Here is a 20645-nt window from a genome sequence, read left to right on the forward strand (position 1 = left end):
ACTGCATATAGAAAAAATATGTTTCTAAAATTTTGATAAGTTATAACGATAATTGAAGCTATACTTACTTTCCATTTTTTTTATTACTTCTTTATACATTAACTGATTTAAAAGAAAACAATATAACTGGTGTTCTGCGAGCATCTACTAACTTTTTGTTAGGAATTTGAGAATAACGGTAGGTACCTACTTCCAGTACCTACATATTTTTACAAGTAGAGTGGACCAAATTTTAGGGAGCTCGTGGCTAAGTTATATCAGCCGCACTGATCGATCACTGAGGTCAAGAGCTACGCTTGTCGAGGAAGTTCCATGGATGGGTGACCATTTTATACATATTGTTTAATTATGACAATCGTTACCAGTAGCCAGAAGCTTGAAAGTGCGACAACCAGTCTTACCAAGGAATATCGTGTTATGACCCAGGTGACTGGGTTGTTAAGGTTCGATAGACAGTATCAGCTGCATTCGGTGAGATTGGAAGTCGACTCTAAAATATTTGGAAAAAAGTCTACGCTAATTGAGTGGAGTAAAGAAGCATTGTAGATTGTAGGTACCTACTTACCTATATTTATATATTTTTTGTAATGCAGTCACGCACGTCAGTTTACGCTCTAGTAACGCAGTCTTTAATTAAATAAAACGTACAGATCTAGTGTTTACGTTAAATTAGTTTCTTTTAATATATTGAAAGCTGAGCTACTTCGAATCTAGTGCCCCTTCACACTAGTGTTTAAATGGGATCTGAATGCGAAAGAAATTTGAGAAATCTACATACCTAATTTGCCTTTTAACTGTTGGCAAAATCCCTCATAGAAACAAAACACATATTAAATAAAACGTAATAAAACATTGCAACAAACAAACTAGCATTGCATTTAAAGTGTTTCCATTACGTCATTAGAAAATAACTAATATTTTCTAGCCTTCAGATAATAATAAAACAATGATAATGACCCCGTTATCTATATTTTATTAACGAGTGGCGGACTTATTACTTTTGTGTACTATATGTAATCGGTATTTACTTATTTCTTGTTATCGACTGTACTTATGAGATGCTTTGACCCTTCTATCAGTACATCACTGTCGTTTTCGTAAGACACACAATAATATGGTTAATACATTATAGTTGTTGCACATGTTAACAATTAAAAATGTATAGGTTTATAAAACGCGGTTTAGTTTCTAAAAACTCATTCGAATGCCTTCAGAAAAACTTTCCTAATGAAAGGCTATGGAAAAATAGTGTCCGTTGTGTTACACAAAGTTCCAAATCAGACAGTTTGTTTCCGGAGCGTGTAGATTTCCCAAGTAGACATATTGGACCTAGAGATCAAGATGTAGTCACCATGCTAGATTCACTCGGTTACAAGGTAAGCTCGAGTACTCGATGCAGTACTTACGTTTTATGGAAATGTGTTACAGTATATTTTTTACGAAATTAGTGCATGTTTTCAGAGTTTAGATCAACTGACGGATGATGCTGTCCCAAAATCAATTCGGTACCCGGGACTCATGGACATGAGTGAACCTATAAGTAAGTTATTTTCTTTACTTCTAAGTTGCAGCTGTATCTACTAAGAACTTGCTTGATACCACTGACCGTCGTATATTATTGAATCAGCCGATAATTATAAAATTTTCCTTTTTTAGGCGAACATGATCTTATTGAAAGAGTACGCAAAATATCTGAAAAGAATCAGATATGGCGATCGTACATAGGCATGGGGTACCACAACTGTTGCGTCCCTCATACGATCATGCGTAACATGTTTGAGAATCCTGGATGGTAAATAATCTTTTCCATTTACTTTTTTTTTAACTCTCCTTTAAAGTTTCTGCTCACAAATATGTTGTACTTATAAAGTCACTGCAAGCACCGATTCGATAACAAAAAATATATTGCGTTATAATACTACTTTCAGGACCACACAATATACACCGTACCAACCTGAAGTAGCTCAGGGAAGATTAGAGAGTCTATTGAATTATCAAACAATGGTGAGCGATCTGACAGGATTAGACGTAGCCAATGCATCGTTACTTGACGAAGGCACAGCAGCTGCTGAAGGCTTATCGCTCTGCCATAGGTATGTGTCATCATTTAATAGTTATCGTACAATAACTGTTACAAAGATCATGGCCTTTCGATGCTTACCTTCAGATATAATGAACCGTAGCCGTATGGTCTCATTTGATAGACGTAGTAAATAACGCAATATGTATTTACAGACATAACAAGAGAACAAAATTTGTGGTTTCTGAAAGACTGCACCCGCAAACACTAGCGGTAGTCCAAACTCGTCTTGATGCTTTGGGATTAGAAGTGAACGTGGTGCCTGACGTACGACAAGTAGACTTCGCTCAGAGAGATATTTCAGCGGTTTTACTTCAATGCCCAGACACCAGGGGTCTGGTGTATGACTATTCCGGTCTGGCAGCTGCTGCGCAAGAACATGGCGTGAGTATTTTAAAATATGTTACTTCACACAGCTTCTATAGGTACCGATTGAACGCAGAAATTGGAAACGATCACTTACGTTAACACTGAGTTCATAAATCTCCGTAATCTCTAAATCAGTAACGTTAACAGATCCTTAGCACTAGCAATTGTCAACCGGCACTTACCTACTAATCCATGGCAGACTCTGAGATAGTTCAGTGGAATTATTCCGTTGTACAAGAATACATTTTTATAGCGACATATTCCTTTTTTTTAATAGACTCTCGTGGTAGTGGCAACAGATTTACTTGCTCTCGCACTATTGCGACCACCAGCAGAATGTGGTGCTGCGCTAGCAGTGGGCACGTCACAACGGTTGGGTGTACCACTAGGCTATGGAGGACCTCACGCCGGCTTCTTCGCAGCCGAACATCAGCTTGTGCGACTTATGCCAGGCCGTATGGTGGGTGTCACCAGAGATGCAACTGGTAGAGATGCTTATAGGTAAGCTGATATAAAGGATTTTTGAAAACTATGTTAATTCCTCGTTGAGATCACTTTGATGTAACTTTTGCGTAATTTTCCTATTTTTAGATTAGCTCTTCAGACTCGTGAACAGCATATACGAAGAGACAGAGCAACATCTAACATCTGCACAGCTCAAGCTCTCTTAGCTAATATGTCGGCTATGTATGCTGTATACCACGGCCCTCAAGGATTGCGTGATATTGCTACTCGCGTACATAATGCAACTCTCGTTTTAGATCATGGTACGTTTAGATGATTTGTTTAAAAACGAACTAATTATTGGTAAAGTAACCATATTATATCGTTAAATAATATTGATTTAGAGTAACTATTATACTAACATTAATTTTGCATTTTATTATTACAGGAATTAGGCAAAGAGGCCACAGTCAGTCGAATGATGTGTACTTTGATACTCTCCACGTTGTTCCGTTATCGGACCACGATGCAAATGCAATCAAGGAGCGTGCACAACAAAAGAAAATCAATTTGAGATACTTCGATGATGGAGCTGTCGGTGTGGCGTTAGATGAAACCACTACTATGGAAGACGTTGATGATCTTTTGTGGATCTTTGACTGCAAACCTGTTGAAGAGGTAATTAGCCTATACAATGAATACCTAACATATATCTAAAATATGTCCTAAAATATGTACCTAACATATACCTATCGGCTGAAAAAGTAGTGCCATTGTTCATACATTTTGTTTTATCAGGTAACCAAGACTGGTGATGTCAGAGCACGCAGCATACAAAAAGGTTCCTTCAGAAGAACATCTCCGTACTTGACTCATCCGGTATTCAATATGCATCATTCAGAAACAAGAATAGTACGGTACATGAAAAGGCTTGAAAACAAGGACGTTTCACTCGTACATTCTATGATACCTTTAGTAAGTAATTCTCTGATTTAATTGAATATAAACTTTATGAAGAAAACTGAACATACTTTCCAATAATCACATTGTACTAGGTAGGTATAGTGGTACAATAATGATCAGCATAATATTCGTTGTGGTCCATGCAATCAATCGGTTAAGGTCGGTGTTTATCACAGTTCGCAATAGTAACATTTCGTTGCCACTTGACCTTTTATTGATACACACAAATTGAAATAGTTCTTTTATCTTTGTTCACGTGTTACCGATAGCAACCAATCGTTTTCTTTTTGTGTAAATATTCATTGAATCGTTCGTGTAATATTATTCATGCTATTACAATGAAGATATGATTACATAATATCTCTTGCTCACAGGGCTCGTGTACAATGAAATTGAACTCTACGACGGAGATGATGCCATGTTCGTTCAAGCATTTTACCGAGATTCATCCGTTTGCTCCTCTCGACCAGTGCGAGGGCTATCATACATTGTTCGAGGAACTGGCCCGGGATCTCTGCGCAGTCACGGGTTACGATCGTGTCTCATTCCAACCCAATAGGCAAGTCGTGACACCGATAAACTATAATGTTTATGCCTTTTTTCCCATATTATTATAATACGTAAACGATTTGGTTTTATACACCACTTTCGTATCTATTCTTAGTGCATCATAAGAGAATTTCATTAAATAATAAACAAGAAGTAGTTTTATCCCTAGTTTTTCGGCCTAAACCCCTTAGTTAGTTAGAGATCGTATTATTTTATCACTCCCTTTATCTGTTTGAAAACTCTAAGCCTAGTTTATAACATAAATCATGTAGAAAAAATACTGTTTCGTTTACTAACAGTGGTGCTCAAGGAGAATACGCTGGATTGCGTACAATAAAACGTTATCATGAGTTCCGTGGCGACACCGGCCGGAACATTTGCCTGATCCCTGTGAGCGCCCACGGCACGAACCCGGCCTCGGCGCACATGGCTGGTATGCGCGTCTGTGCCATACGAGTCACACCTTCTGGAGACATCGATATGGCACATTTGAAAGAAAAGGCAAGTAGTTTGCTCTTAAAAGTGTGTTACCAGATTACGAGGATACAAGACGCTCCCAGCCAGTTAACTGGTACACGGCGTTTCATTATCTCTGCTAATGATACATTAGGTACGCCTCGTATCGGCTTTTACGCGCCTTGAAATACCACTGAATCACAGTCGTCCCTATGGCCTTCTTTTAAACCATTAATTTTCATATTCTAGGTTGAAGAGCACAGTGAAAATATATCCTGTTTGATGTTGACATACCCTAGCACATTCGGCGTGTTTGAAGAGCGTGCCGCCGATGTATGCGAATTAGTGCATAAGCATGGAGGACAAGTGTACTTAGACGGTGCCAACATGAATGCTCAGGTTAATTGGTGTATTCTATACCTAATATAAGACGTAATATGGATAAATACATCTAATTTTAACAAATAGTTAATATAAAACATTGTTTTATGAATTTAGGTTGGCCTTTGCCGTCCTGGCGATTATGGAAGTGATGTATCACATTTGAACCTGCATAAGACCTTCTGTATTCCACACGGCGGAGGTGGACCTGGTATGGGACCTATTGGAGTGTGAGTATTCATTTCTTTCTAAACAGGAGTTATTGTTTCACCTTTAAGTTAGAAGTTCAAAATGAAATGCCCTATCCATTACTACGTATCTCTCACGTGTTTCCAAGTATATTTGCCAAGGGTGTATCAAATTACGTCATACACTACAGGAAATAACAAAATATTTACAACGAAGAAATCAAAATGATTTAGGGTATTCCCCGAGAATGAGGTGTGTACTCCAAAACGTTTTTCTTTATTTTAATCTAATCATTTTATCATTACGAAAAACGAACACACCTCTTCTTAAATCAAATGTTTTATTTGATTAGTTTTACTGTATTGTAAAAAATATTTAGAAAAAGTTTTCTACATTAATTTTTATAGTTGGCTAGCCATCACAGGTGGACTGTCAAATTCATCAAAGATTTACGCAAAGCATTACAAATCTTGAATATTTTTTTAACAACACAAACTTCATATCCATGTTCAATGAACCTAGATTAAATTCCTTTTATGTATTAGTGCCAATGGTTGATTTTACTGATTGTTGTTTATAGGAAAGCTCACTTGGCCCCATTCTTGCCGTCACATCCAGTGGTAGATCCACTAGCAGACCTGGGTGACGCCGCGCACAGCTTCGGCTCCGTCAGCGCAGCCCCGTATGGATCCTCAGCCATTCTACCTATCTCATGGGCTTACATCAAAGTGCGTAACTATTCTTACCATATTACTAAGAAAAGAAAAATCTGATATTTTCCAACTTTTGATTTAGTTTCACTCGTCTTAGTAATGCAAGTAACGTATATCACGGTTTCCAATAGAGCTGTTTTTTTAGTAAGATTGTCTAAAGACTTTTGTGGAAGCAGGATATATCTGTAAATGCCTCAGAAAGTTGCGTGATAACGCCTAATTATTATACAACAATATACCTCATTACAGTCAGCCTTTGTAGTTTAGTACTGTTAATTGTAGCTAAAGTAAACTTGCTAATTATATTTCAGATGATGGGTCCCAAAGGACTGAGGAGAGCGACACAGGTGGCCATACTCAACGCTAATTACATGTCTAAGCGACTGGAAGGGCATTACAAAACTTTGTACAAGGGCGAGAGAGGACTTGTGGCACACGAGTTTATTATTGACGTGAGAGACTTGAAAAAGACTGCAAATATCGAACCTGGCGACATCGCTAAGAGACTTATGGACTTTGGTAATAACATTATTTGATAAGATGACCTATAAATATTTTTATTCGATAGGACGCTTTGAAAGTTACTTGAAATTGTGATTTAAAAAAAAATTCTGAACATTTCTGCTATATCCCTTGATTTTAGATTTTGCATTTTGGAAAGTTCTAAATTGGTAACAAACAAAATGTTCAATAACTTTGTTGACAGGTTTCCACGCGCCCACAATGTCGTGGCCAGTTGGTGGTACTTTGATGATAGAGCCCACAGAGTCCGAAGATCTGCAGGAAATGGACAGATACTGCGAAGCCCTTATCACCATCCGAAAAGAGATTAAAGACATCGAAGACGGAAACATTGACAAGCGATTGAATCCTTTAAAAGTATGTCATATTTTATAACTTGTATAGTTTTAAACTAGGAATAGTATTAAATATTTTTTTATTTGTTTTTGTAGATGGCGCCACACACACAAGAAGAAGTAATTTCTGAAGATTGGAACCGACCGTACAGCCGCGAGCAAGCCGCTTTCCCTGCTGTAAGTAAATCGATCTAATGACTCTAATAACTACGGGTCTTTGCGGTTTTAAAACCAAATATTATCTTCTTTTTCCAGCCATTTGTCAAAGGAGAGACGAAGATTTGGCCAACTGTAGGGCGTATTGATGACATGTATGGAGATAAACATCTTGTATGCACTTGTCCACCCGTGCTTGATGATTTTTAAATAACCTCAGATTTAGAACTTTTAAAATAATTATTTTACTTTAAGGTACGATTAAAATCAATATTGTGTTGATTTCCTCTTGTTTTGTTGAGGCTAACGTAATGTAAACTGCTCCTGTATTATTTTGATGTATATGATAAATAAATAAAAAATCTGACCATCTGTCGCATTATGTATATTTTCTCAATATTGTTGTAGAATAAAATATCGTCTTCTAACAACATAATCTTTTTCATTTTGCATTCATATAAGTATAATATTATTCTATAGCAGTATAAATAAGTAATTGCCGTAAATTATATTGACTTCAAACAGTAATCTATCTACCTTAATATTGTACAAATATTTTAATATTGCGAAGGATTATTCATTACGCATAACATTTAAATTGGATTCAAGGCAACGTGTTTGTTTTGTTACTAGCTCAAATTTCTATATGAAATACCAAAGGCTTCATATTTCATAACAATAATATTAATTTGGAAACTTCCCGTTTACATTTTACATTTACTGAAACATTTCGTATTTCAAATGTAAGTAGGTACGTAGGTATTACATTTCTAAACTGTAATTATTATAAGAGTAAACATTCTCAGCTTTAAAGCTTATTAGAACAAAATAATTCTAATGTTTGGAACTAGCAGCAGACAAAGGTTCAAAACAAAATAATAGATTAAAATGTATAACGTAAATCTAGATAAATAGTAAATTTCTAAAAATCTGTATCGGTGTGATTTTATCTAGGTTATACATAATAATAATATATTAAAGCGGAAAATATCACTATAAAAACATTTTTACATAACAAAGATAAAATCTTCGGTAATGAAGATTCAAGACAACCTTAGAAATAACATTGTCTTAGGAGTAACCTAAATAAATCTTTTATTTTGGTGGCGAACTTATAACGTCTTTTGGATACATACCTAGTCTCACTCCTAGTTCCTTAGGCATGCGTAACACGGGACGCGTGGGGAAAGGGTGGTAAGAGCCCGTCGACGGACTGCGCGGGTACGACAACGAGGACAGCGTGTCTGTTTCGATGAGCGATGTTATAGCGCTACACGTGTCGTCAGACTCCACTATAGTTTTGTCACTTTTGTCTGAATAATCTTTAGGTAATGTAGGTGTGTCTCTGTTCGGGAATATTTTAGGAGATATTGGAGTGGACACTTGATCTAATGAAGTTATTTGACACAGAGTATCACTAGAGTTACTCTTCGCTCCGGTCGGTGAATCGTCCTCAACAGATGGCTCGTACGTAAAACTAATGGAGGAAGTCACAACATGAGCAAAGTCACTAACTTGGCTGTTATCAGTCTTTGATAAATTTTCGCAAACTTTCGGCCCTTGATCAACCGTTTTGCTACATATATCACTAGCTTTAGACAATACAAAGTCGTTATACTTGCTTGACAACGGGTAGTTGTAGTCATCAGAAGTGAAACGTCGCTCATAAGTAGATGTATCCTTAGGCTCTGACGATGGTAATGTAACTGACGGTTTCGATTCTCCCGAAAAGGAATGTCGTGTCCAGTCTGAGGTGACAGCGGGCTTTAGTTCTTTATTGGACATATCGCCGTAACTCGACACATCACTAGTTTTTCTTCGATAATCGAAGTCAAAATTTTCAGTTTTCTCTATTAAACTTTTTGCTAGGAAGCCTTTGTTTTCCCAACCATACAAATCAGTTTTATTACCTAAACATTCACTACTTGGACTTTTTGTGTTCTTTATGGAAAACTCTTCATTTCTCGAGGCAGAATTACGCACTTCTAACGAAAAGGGATCATCGATAGATATAGGTCTAATTCGAATAAAATCACTAGTTTCGCTTGTACTGTCATTGGCATGTCTTTTTCTGTAACCAATTAGTGAATCAGAAGTAGATTCTTTTAACAATGGTGATTCTATTAGTTTATTTTCAACAGTTTTTTCAGGAATAGTTTTTGTATAAATGCTTCTCTGTGTTTCAAGTACGTTTTCATCGCTTTTAGTAACTTGGTATTTGGTTACAGGACTTTTAGGTTCAGTAATGTGTTGTTTCGTTAATATTCTGCTTAAAATCTTTGAATTTTCTTGAATGATTTGTAAAGCTCTTTCACTGTTTTTTCTTCCTGTTTGTAAAATGTAGTCCTTCGGAGAGAATGATTCCTTTTTTTCTTTAATAATTTCTGGTGTTGGTTGTTTTTGGAAGGTAAATACATCTGAATTATCGTTATAATTTTCAATTACTTTCTTTGTATAACTGTGATTTTGTGGCAATGAGGACGCCCTTTCCGCTTCTTCTTTTAAAAGTTTATCATTATGGTTACTTTGCAACGTTAAAGAATCAGGCTTTTTGGGCAGGCGTGAAAGTCTTTTAGTCGCACGTCTATTCGGGATATCTATGCTATTTGGATCTGTAACTCTAGCACCAAAAAACTCCGGACTATGCTCAAAGTATTTGTCAATCTTCAAAGGTATTGGCGGTTCATCTTCACTTACTATAATGCTTTCTGCACCCGGACTTCTCGGTGGGCTTTCAACGTCCGATATATTTTTATCAGATAAATCTATATCAGGCACAAAGTTTGGGTACATCGTAAAACTATCTATGATGTCTGGCGGCCTGTATGTGGGTTCATTTATAGAAGATCTTTTAAAATTTGACTCAAAATTGAAATCATAAGGAGATTTATGGCCAATAGTACAGTTGCAAGGGGATAAGTCTATAGGACTAAGGTCAGTAAAATTTTTTGGAGATTTCGTAAAGCTTGTAGGCCTTATTGGTTCTCTACTTCTAGAATTTTCTTCATAATTTGTTCTGTTTAGTCTCTGAAGAACTTCGTCTCTCTCCGTCGTCAACCGCGGAGAACTTTCAGTCGTCAATCGCGGAGAACACGGCGAAACACTCGATGGCTTAAAAGTGGTTTCACTAGTAACAATTAAAGTATCTTTTAATTTACTTTCGAATCCGTCAATGTATGTTCGTAAAGGTTCTCCAGCAGCGGAGTCGAGGTAGTCTGCAATATCTTTAGCTATCGGTTTTTCCGTCGGATGCGGGCTGACTTCATTCTCAGGAGTTCGAGCAATTAAAGATTCTTTGATCGGTGAGCTGCTTATCTTAGTTTCTTTCAACATAGGCGATGATAAGAATTTGTTATTTTTAACATTCAGGCTATTTTTTTCTTTTTCATCTTCTGGCAACTCTGTTTCCGATTCACTTCCTCGTTCATTCTCATCACAAAGACTAGTATCTGTACTAGATGCGCTATGTGACGAGTACGACGATGTTTCACTAGAACTACGAGATCTAACGGAAGCAATCATTTCTCTAGCTTCACGTTCAGAAACTATTATGCCGTCACCAGCTTCATCTAAGTCAATAGACGGCCTCCTTTCCTTTTGCTTCGTTTTCTCTTTCTTAATATCTTTCCACTTAACCGAATTCCTTCTACTAAGTGTTTTTCGAGTTTTTTCTTCTGTCCAACTGATAGTTTCATTTCCTTGTCCACGTGAACGAGATTCTTGTTTCTCTGTAGTTTGTCTTGATGGAGGAACTGCGCCAGGCGGTGGACCCAGTCGTCGTCCTCTTGAACTTACTATTGCACTTTTACCGAGTAGAAGATTGTTAACTGTCAGTGAAGTGGGTGAGGTAGGCACTCCAACTGTAAGCAAACATTAATGTTAAAGCTGTGACGGTAACTCATTTCATATCATATTAACAGATATTTTCATTAGAAAATCAATTACCAGCGGCATGTCGAGCACAAGCTGCAGCTAAAATAACATGGGCTTGTCGCTGACGCTCACGCAATCGAGCATATTGACGTTTTAATGCACCAATATCTAAAGAAAGTCTATCTCCTGCAGCAAGTCGGTCTTCACGTCGGGGTACAACCTGGAAAATATGTGCATTGAAATTTTAGAACAAAAGATCGAAACAAAATGTACGAAATACAAACAACAATAATAACGTCTTACAGTAGCTAGAGCCATTTTGTTCCCATCGTCACTTGAATCACCCTCATCCTCTGAATAGAACAGTCGAAGACCTCGTTTAGTCATTGATTGCATCTGAAATAAGAATAATGAAATTTATCTTCACGATAGTCCATACAGACTACTGTACTATGCTAAGATAATGGTATCATAACTTACTGCGGAATGTAAAGGTGGATGGTATATTGGGGCAGAGGTCGGTGGAGCTGGTGGTGCTACTCTGTATCTGTGGAGACTACGCAATCTTGGCAGCTCGGGCGCAGAGCCGAACGCGACAACCCTCGCGACGAGTGAATCACCTGCCTCCCACACTGCCCCTGCACCACCGCCCATACAACTGTAGAACTCATCCGCTGAACGAGCCGACAGGATACGACTACAAAAATATATTTTTTTTTTACATTACAGTCTAAAACTAAAACTTTGATTCAGCGAGCCTTAAATGGGAACGCAGCTAACCAATGATTTTTAATTCTCGATTTTTTTTACGAACTGAAAGCTGTAGATTTAACTAACGACTGAATTATGTGCGTTATAGGCAGTTATCTGTTTATCTATTACAACAGTTGATAACAATGTTATCTTAAAAGGAGGATATTCGCTCCCCCACAATTATGCACCGAGTGTGAATGGGAAATTATAACTTTATTTTTTAAATTGACAATTACACTATAAATTGCATACGAAAACTGTATATTAATATACTTACTCCTGAAGCATATCCCAAATAGCCAAAGCAGTCAGCAATAGCACCTCATTTCCATCAAGAAGAACTAGATCCCATATTCTTAATAGATACTCCCGGGGCAACCACGTCGCGTATAGAGTCAGGAACCATTGCATTGTGAACACATCCGGCAAAGGAGGTTCTACGCCACCACCTAAAAAGTAAAAGATGTAATTTTCATAGAGACGTTATTTCTACGCATGCATTTTTCTCAGGTTAATGTTAATTTTTGAATACTTTAGTACCGTCAGATATCCTTTGTAAATGGTCCATGTGTTGAGCCAAGCGAGGGAGGCGTAACCTGAGTAAGTCTCTGAATGCTGCCATGTCAGCGGACAAGCCACGAAGATCATCTGCGAAGTAACCCTCAGGGAGCACGGCTTCCACTAGGTATATCATCACCTAGAATAAATAACATCACAACATATCAATATTATATATAATTAATTAATATATAATCTTTAACTAACTTTCTAACTTATGAATGAAATAGGACACAATATATGTGAAGCCACTATCATCCGTTTCATAAAGTTACACGACACATTATGTATGATTACTAAACATATTGTGTAATAGAACTATTATAAACATAGTTTGTTCATTACGCAGGGGTATTAGTTTTACGACCAATAAAATATTATATTATTATTACCTTTAATGAATCTGATTCAGACTTGTCCATAACCTCCAATATGATAGCAGCTAGCATATTGAAACCTTGGCAGTAACCGACGTCTTTGTTCCATCTGAATTCACAAAAAAGAATAAGTCAATATTGATCGGTTTAACATACACTTAGGTAAATCAACAATTCTTTGTAGATTTGATAAAAATCCTCACCTTGCGTAAGCTAACAAAACTCTCCGAAGCATAGCTTGATTTTCTCGACCTTCAGTCCCACAGAATAGTGAACATCCAGTGCGGTGTAAATCCTGGGGAAATAAAATAATAAAGTTTCATTCTAACCCTACATGTCACAAATGATTACATCTTTATATCTACTTCAACGTCGATATCAATCTGTGGTGTTAAATATTGCTGATGCCAGCGACGCCACTAAGAATACTTCTTAAAAGTTGTTCAAGCCGCCTTTCACTTAGAATTAGAATTTTCTTACCTTCAATATTTGCGCGCCTAGCTCGGTGTCATCGGGTTGTGCAGTGCCTCTGAAACAAGCTCGTTCTGCCGTGGTCCAGTCGATACCTCGCGCTGTTAGGTGACGATTTGATAGCGTTATCCATAGCTGAAGATATAAAATATACAATTAGTCATTTATGTTGTTCGTGTAATATTGTTTAGTAAAGTAACACAAAGGCAATGTTAAAATAGAGTGTACTCCGCAGCTCTTTTCCTTTGCGATTGAAAAATAATAAAATGAAATATAAAAATATCCTCTCTTTTTTCAATCATTGATCATACTTCAAATATTCAGTCATTCATTTATTTCATAGTTAAATGCCATATACCTAAAAGGTAATGTAAATACATTTCTTCAAATAAATTATGAAGATGTAATCTATGTTAATAAATTCCGAATTGCGCAATCTAATTTCATTTATTAATTTTGGTTCTTGAGAGCCTAGTATGGAGGGCGCCAAAATCTGTGCGTAATTACAGGGCGTTTCAGCGAGACCCTCGGACGCTGTGCTTTTATTTGAATATGAATCTGCAATCTACGCTATTTACATTTTACAGGTTTATGTAATGCAAAATAGTTTATTAGCCACATTATTTAGCTTTTGGGTAGAGTCCAACACGAGTACAACGATGGAAATACACCCAGACAATGTTTATAACTAAGGAAAAGAAAATATACCGCCCGACGCCGCTCAATTCTAGTATATAATTTAATGGATATAGGTTGGAACATACTCTGTACCTATGAATAAGTAAGATATCGTAAACATTGAAGTATGAATAAGAACTGAACTAAATAAAACTAAGTAATAAGCAAGAGTGTGGTACAAGAAATTCTTAACGTAAGTGACTTTCTTCTTGTTGTTAGTTACCCATGAATAACTTTAATTTGCATAAAATCAACGATACGTGAACTTGAAAAGGATGTTATAAATAGGAGTGACGTCAAAAGAAACTTATTTACGAAAGGTTTGACGTTCTACGCGAGTGGTCTCTTGAAACTTTCATAACTCCCCAAAGTAAACGGACAAAGACTTTTAGATTTACTTACTTACGAGATGAAAGACGTAAACGATAACTTAGTTTTATTGCCTCTACTATAGTAACATTAACATTTTTGACGTTTTTATTTCACAATTTCACTGGGCACCTATTTTTCAGGGTGGATATTAACGATATTACTTATCGACTAACGTTGTTTACACTTTTTCAGGTGAAATTGTAAACAACTCCGTGGGAGCTAAAGTCTTCAAATCCAATAAAGTAAAAAAACACCAGTGACCTATTTCTTGTCAGTAAGATACTAGTTACTAAGCGTTCATGTATATTTTATCTTAATATATATTTTGCTAAATAGCTGGTCACTGGTCTTCTATCAAAGGACTTCTCTGTTCACCTCATTGACAAAGTGCGGGTAAGGATCCGCGAATTTGTGTGCATAGACATTTTTTTATGCATACTGTGGAGAGGAAGGAGCTTTTACTGCGTTAGAGCAGTTGTAGGTGCTAGATACATGCAAGTATGACAGGTACCTTTTTCCGAAAGTGTTGCGGTACGCCGGCGGGTAGGCGCGCGACCAGCCGCATCGCATGCAGCCACTCCGCGTACCCGCCCTCGCCGGGCCCTTCGCTGCCACTCGGCGTCACGCCGAAACGAGCACCACTTTCGCCAGCTACGCATCACATAACAAACTAATTCATTCCCTCGTTATTATTCAGTTAAGTCATAAATAACGTAATTACCCTTGTTCACTTCACTCACTAAACTGATAACAAAAGTTAGCTTCGCGTAGTTATGATAAACAATTAAAGTTAAATAAACGCTTCTAACTATATTGGGTAACTAAAAGGTATTTATAGAAATAAAGAATACAAACTAATATCCATATTGTTCTATTCACTGATCTCTCTGCATAATGTAGCTCTACACTAATTAGGTCTCTGTACCTATAATCATGCATCATTAGCAAATGCGGCAATTATAGGTTATGTATAAGAATGTTAATTTTACAAATTATTTCACGGTTTTCAGAAAAAATATAGTTTCATGAACACGAAAAAATCAAATTGTTTGGTAAGAGCCGCCAATGACAAATACGTAACTACACATTTACATAATAAAGTAATTTCGTCTAGACAATAATGAAGGAGCGTCTGTAACACTTATGACTGGTATTGATACGATATCAAATGTATGAAATATAAACCAAATCGCATTTGAAAAACGACACAAACACCTATTGTGCTAAAGCAAGGCTATAACTATACGTAGAACTTGAGAGGCTTCCTAAGGATATTTCCTGATTAGTGCACTTTTATGATTAAGGATGTATGTACGTACCTGAGCCAGCCCTCGATGCACCTGCCAAGCTCCTCAGAGAGTTTAAGAGTGCACTCATCTGTCTTGTAAACGGTACACATTTGACAATAAACGCATATCTTTAGAACTGCACTAAGCATCAAGTTAACGACCTGGCGGTTTAATTCGATGCAGTCACACTGCAGGCGAACGCGTGGGAAACATTATGGGCTAAGAGCGAAGAATAAAAACTATTTTAGGGATAAACGATATAAATGAATTAGAACAAAATTGTGAAAAATTATGAGCCATATCTCGAGAGCATTTGAGACTGCGTAGTCGACCAGCTGATGTGATGTTTACTGGGAAAGTCGTGAAACGAAGCGGCGGGGCTTCCAACCCCGTACCACCGTACTATGCGAGAATTTCGTTCACTATTAAACAAACAGCCAGCATTGCTACACAGAAAACAGTCTCTTGTCATGTTGTTTCGTGACAGCGTATCATGGTACGCGTCAACAGAGCATGCGCAGAAGGACCACGGCACGATGTCTGTGTGCGTTACGTATCGATTGAGCGCCGCTGTGTACGTCAGTTTCGGAAACAGATAGACGGGAAAAGCACCCCATACCCAGTAAGGCTGCCTTTTGATATGCGTAAATCTATTTTAAGCTCCCATGAATGAAACTGTCATGATACCGACTGAAGATATTGAATTACATTCACAGTGTTGCATAGCACATTTAACTATTTATTGTATCCTGAATGTACGGATCGGTTTGGATATTAGGAAGGTTTTTATTGGCAGTTATCTCGCCAATTTGTTAATGGAGGAGATACGCGATACATTAAATGTCATAATATACAGGAATTTGATTCCGTGGGTTATGGACGTATCATTTCGTGTAAAGCTAATATTTACTTTCCGTCTGGTCACTCGTTTAACATTGAGGGTTTTAAGTTGTTTGTTTTCTTATCGATCACTCATCAGGTTAGAACGTCTTTGAGTAAATTTATTTTAAGGAAACAATACTCTCGATGGTTTGACTGTTGGATTTACAGCTACCCAGCAATACGGTATTACAGTGTCAGCACGTCTCGTGTATTGGCAAAATGTTGAAAGGAAATTGATAAATCAATTACATCGTGAGCGCGGAAGATACGGAATATAAATTTACTAAGTTACTATCGCATTAAATTTGATGTAAGGAACTTTCGTTAAACTCTGAAAATATTTAAGGATGCTTTATACACATGTAGAGTATTGTAGAGCTACCGAGAAAGTTATAACAACGGTAAATTCAAAAGGCTTGTTTTTCTTTAAAGCCTTTCTGACCTTTGAGAACATTTATTAGACAACTTGGTAAGTTAGTAAGTGGAGTAGGCAGTTAGGTACTTGAAGGTTGAATACAAACTTACTAATGTGCCGTAAGAGGACCGTGAAGGCTGCGCAGAGCCTCTTCTGTTGGCGCCGTAGTCTGTCTCGAGAACGAACGTATTTTGCGAGCCGCTCTCCCTCTATTTGTAGCCTTTCTTCCCATTCTTCTTTTTGCTGCCACAGTTCTGCGGTATCTAAAATGGCACTACAATGTTAGTGGGATTAAAATTTTATTACATTATCTGTTATTGCATACCTGCGCGTAAGGTAGTGTTTGCAAGATTATGTCTCGGAAACAAAAATGGTGCATTACTTTAAAAAAAACATTTTAATATTATGTGTCTGTAACGTAATGATATGTCAAAAAAGACGTCGTGTTTTTCGCATGGATCAAAAGTACAAAACGCAATTTTAATGATTTGTTGTTTGTTACGCCATTTTGTCCTTGTGGACACGTTTCGACAAAAACACGTTCAAAGTTCTCGGGATATTTTTTCGTTGCTCTGACAATCATTGTAATTGGACTACCTACAGAATGGCTTCACCACAAATAAAGTTTAACTTTATTTTTGGTGAAGCTTTTGCGACCATTTTTGTATTACGCAGGTAATGTATGATAAAAATAATATTAATGACGTCCTGGCCGATTTCGACTACGGCGGCCAGTTTAATCAAAACCAGCCAACTGTGCAGGACTTAGTTTATAGTGGTCAAGTGTGTGTAATTTTTAAAAGAAAACTCAGAAAATACTTTTTGGCCTGACCCAGGCTTTGAACCCGAGACCTTTTGCATAGAGTACAGAAACTATGAAATAAAATGTAGGTAATTGTAATTTTCACATCGTATTTGATTGTGCAAATGTTTCCGTGAATCAATGATTTAATTACATTCGTTTGGTGCCAACTAATTCTAGCCATACCCAAGACTTCCAAGTAACTCCGTTCAATTGCTTCTGGTTTTTCCCCACAGTTGGACTGACATGATGTTAAGGACGCTGCTGAGACGGACCTGGAGATTCCAAACATTACTAAACCAATTATTCTTCATAGATAAAACAATTTAAACGATCTTAAGAATTCATGCATGAAACAGTGAAACAATTTAAGGTCGCATTGTTTGACGAAAATACTAATAAATTACAAGCATAATTTTTTCACGACCTAGCAACCGGTTGGTACATTTCGCAAATGTATACTTTTAACAACGAATTGAACTTAACTAAAGTTTACTAGAGGTAAAGAAGAGATAATCTTAACTATAATTATTGTCTATCAACTTGTCGTAAATGTCTTATTAAATTAATCTCTATTAAATAATTATTCCTGTATTTATTTCCTGGTAATAAATTAACATAAGAATGATTGATGAGTACTAAACAGCCTGAGATAGAAATATGTTACTCTATTGACATGGGAAGCTGCATTTGTAGAGTAGAATTATGTAAATAAAACATCACATGATGCGTCAGTTGTTGATAGTAGCATATTGGTACTAGCGAGTAATTTATAGTAATATTCCGTGACAGGTGTACAAGTTCATGTTACGGATAAGTATACACACGCTTTATGGGCCTATTTATGCCATAATATTGACTTGGACTTTTGAAAAGCCCCGTAATATTAGGTCGGAGAAAAAGTCTTTTCGCATTATAGTATGTATGAACTTGTAATACAATTTTTTCTCTACACAAAAAAGCTCGATATTTGGGTACCTCACGAGCTCACTGAAAGAAACCTAATGAACCGTGTATTCATTTGTGATTCTTGAAGCCAAAGAGATTTTATTACAAGTTCATAGGTACATACTATAATGCTAAAAGACTTTTTCCCCGACCTAATACAATGTTGTATGCTGCTGAGACTAGTTAAGTTGCAATAAATTGTAATAGTTTCTTTACTTCAAATTAATTTTGATTATTTATTTATTTATAGCCTGTTGGTGTCCCACTACAAGGCAAAAGCGTTCTCTTTATTTTTCCCCGCACTTCCGTCCTAACCTAGTGACTGTCAGTCTTGTTCTTTTACGATATTTTAATCTCTTATAAACATATTTATAACACCTTCTTTGATTACTCTTAAAACCAAAGTGATATAAATAATTATAGGTCGTATTTGCACTTACCCTCGACTGCCGTCGATAGCGCTGTGGCCGCTCCAGTCTCGCTGCTCTGCATACAGTTCATCAAGCAAATCTTCCACTAAGTCTTTGACGTCTCTTTTCTGGTTTAAAAAACATGGATTTTGAACAAACTTGCGTTGTATTTATCATAAGAGTCTACAAAATGTTAAGTCGCAGGTAAATGTACCAATCGCAGATATTACGTAAGCACAATTTGATTCCAATTACTAGAAATATTTTGCTCTTGTACAAAAGGAATGGTTAAAATGTAGGCAACATTTTGTTTACTTCTAAGAAATTTTCCCAGAAGTCAGCAGAACCGAACGTTATTAAATAAGAAACATGCTGAAACATATTGTAAATACGTAACTTATAATTTCGAATTCTGATTACAAACGACCGTTTGATATTTGGTAATGTTTTTCCTGTCAGTGCCATATGCTCGATATATTATTTTTCCATTACCTTTGAATAGCAATTGCATACCTGTGGAGTGTTCTTTATCAGTGGCGGGGGCGGTATCGGAGATTGCTTTTTGTTGTTGATCTTCGGTATCCTAATTTTCTTTGGCTTTTTCTCCGAACATGGCTGTTCATTTACCAACGAAGTGAAATCCAATTCAAACCTCACGACTTTTAAATTGATGGGCTGTTGTACACTTATCGTGTGCATTGTAATGTGATTTTGTAAACTTAATATGACAATTTATTTTGGTTTGTTTACGTTTTTGACGTTTGCCAGTCTGGATCATAATAAATAGAAAACATCTTGACAAAAGAGCCAGAATTGTTTAGTCTTTGATAGCAAAAGCACTTGTCACAACACTAAAGAATTTTATAATAGTTAAAAGTTTAAAGTACAATGAATGAGTAGTGTTCGGTAGCGAGTAACAAGCGAGTAGCGTCGATGCGTGGCGGCAGGAGGTGCGATAGTCACCCACTCGTTCACTGCCTGTTGTTTCTGATAATGGTGATAACGACTAATATATTCATTCGAATGCATGCCCAATGAGCCTAAGTTCGACGGACATTGGGATTACTTACATTGTAATTGCAAAATAGGGCACAACTTTGTACTCGTTATAGATTACGCGTAATCTCTCAGATCACTCGTGTGAATTAAAATTTGGTTTACGACCCTATAAAATGATACACGGTTCTGAAGTCTGTATCAACTTTGAATAAAACTGCAAAGCCATAAATCTGCACACAACGTGCGTGTCACAGTTTTAAATACCGATATAAAATAATACGATATTGTAATTGTTCAGTAAGAAAATAAATATTTACTAAGTGTATATAGGTAGTACTTTTCACTGAACGCAAAGCTTTACGTTTTAAGTATCGAACTCAGATAAAGCTGCTTGTTTTGTGAAGTCTAACTTAATTATTGCCCCCGAATACTTGAGTGTGAAGCCCCAATTTTGATATTATGAATACGGTAAATTGCAACGTATTTAGTTACTTCTGACTTTTAACTGGAACGAAAACTTTTGTCAAAGTATTACGGTATGCTAGATTATTATATTACTTGATAATTACGAAATATATTGACTACGTTTTAATGCCTACCGTATTTAAGAATTTACTATACTGTACCTAGACTGACAAAAATAAGAGTTGAAATGATTAGT

The 20645-nt window shown here is 36.7% G+C and overlaps 2 protein-coding genes across 3 annotated transcripts; one reads left to right on the forward strand and one right to left on the reverse strand.

Annotated features, from left to right (window-relative positions):
* The first annotated feature begins 1080 nt into the window (after positions 1-1080).
* LOC142973012 (glycine dehydrogenase (decarboxylating), mitochondrial) lies at positions 1081-7554 on the forward strand. The gene is made up of 18 exons (XM_076114522.1): positions 1081-1376; positions 1462-1540; positions 1657-1792; positions 1929-2093; positions 2236-2464; positions 2727-2950; positions 3041-3216; positions 3342-3571; positions 3692-3868; positions 4231-4415; positions 4705-4906; positions 5111-5260; positions 5360-5472; positions 6012-6159; positions 6456-6663; positions 6851-7023; positions 7098-7178; positions 7257-7554. Exons 1-18 carry the CDS (start codon positions 1158-1160, stop codon positions 7365-7367), a joined length of 3006 nt encoding a protein of 1001 aa, XP_075970637.1. The 5' UTR covers positions 1081-1157; the 3' UTR covers positions 7368-7554.
* Positions 7555-7615: 61 nt separating this feature from the next.
* On the reverse strand, positions 7616-19897 carry LOC142973011 (uncharacterized). Of its 2 annotated transcripts, XM_076114520.1 has the most exons (14): positions 19499-19897; positions 19016-19113; positions 17814-17902; positions 16936-17088; positions 14751-14890; positions 13199-13324; positions 12922-13013; positions 12734-12827; positions 12324-12480; positions 12061-12232; positions 11511-11727; positions 11334-11426; positions 11103-11250; positions 7616-11017 (listed from the first exon to the last, which is right to left on the reverse strand). In XM_076114520.1, the coding sequence occupies exons 1-14, from the start codon at positions 19682-19684 to the stop codon at positions 8253-8255; spliced, it is 4530 nt and encodes a 1509-aa protein (XP_075970635.1). In that variant the 5' UTR covers positions 19685-19897; the 3' UTR covers positions 7616-8252. The 2 variants fall into 2 exon arrangements, with proteins under 2 accessions (XP_075970635.1, XP_075970636.1); XM_076114521.1 differs by lacking the exons at positions 16936-17088; positions 17814-17902; positions 19016-19113; positions 19499-19897 and adding an exon at positions 15559-16022 and having other exon boundaries at positions 7619-11017.
* Positions 19898-20645: the final 748 nt, after the last annotated feature.

The sequence above is a fragment of the Anticarsia gemmatalis genome, chromosome 5, assembly GCF_050436995.1.
Source record: "Anticarsia gemmatalis isolate Benzon Research Colony breed Stoneville strain chromosome 5, ilAntGemm2 primary, whole genome shotgun sequence".
NCBI classification, from domain to species: Eukaryota; Metazoa; Arthropoda; class Insecta; order Lepidoptera; family Erebidae; genus Anticarsia; species Anticarsia gemmatalis.

Excerpts from the sequence above, each read along its gene's own strand:
- LOC142973012 (XM_076114522.1), top strand. The coding sequence starts at position 1,158 with ATGTATAGGTTTATAAAACGCGGTTTAGTTTCTAAAAACTCATTCGAA. Across the intron at positions 1,541-1,656 it reads GGACATGAGTGAACCTATAA|GCGAACATGATCTTATTGAA; the intron begins GTAAGTTATTTT and ends TTCCTTTTTTAG. Across the intron at positions 3,217-3,341 it reads AACTCTCGTTTTAGATCATG|GAATTAGGCAAAGAGGCCAC; the intron begins GTACGTTTAGAT and ends TTATTATTACAG.
- LOC142973011 (XM_076114520.1), bottom strand. The coding sequence starts at position 19,684 with ATGCACACGATAAGTGTACAACAGCCCATCAATTTAAAAGTCGTGAGG. Across the intron at positions 14,891-16,935 it reads GGTCCTCTTACGGCACATTA|CTGGCGAAAGTGGTGCTCGT; the intron begins GTAAGTTTGTAT and ends TGTGATGCGTAG. Across the intron at positions 13,325-14,750 it reads CGCAACACTTTCGGAAAAAG|CTATGGATAACGCTATCAAA; the intron begins GTACCTGTCATA and ends TTATATCTTCAG.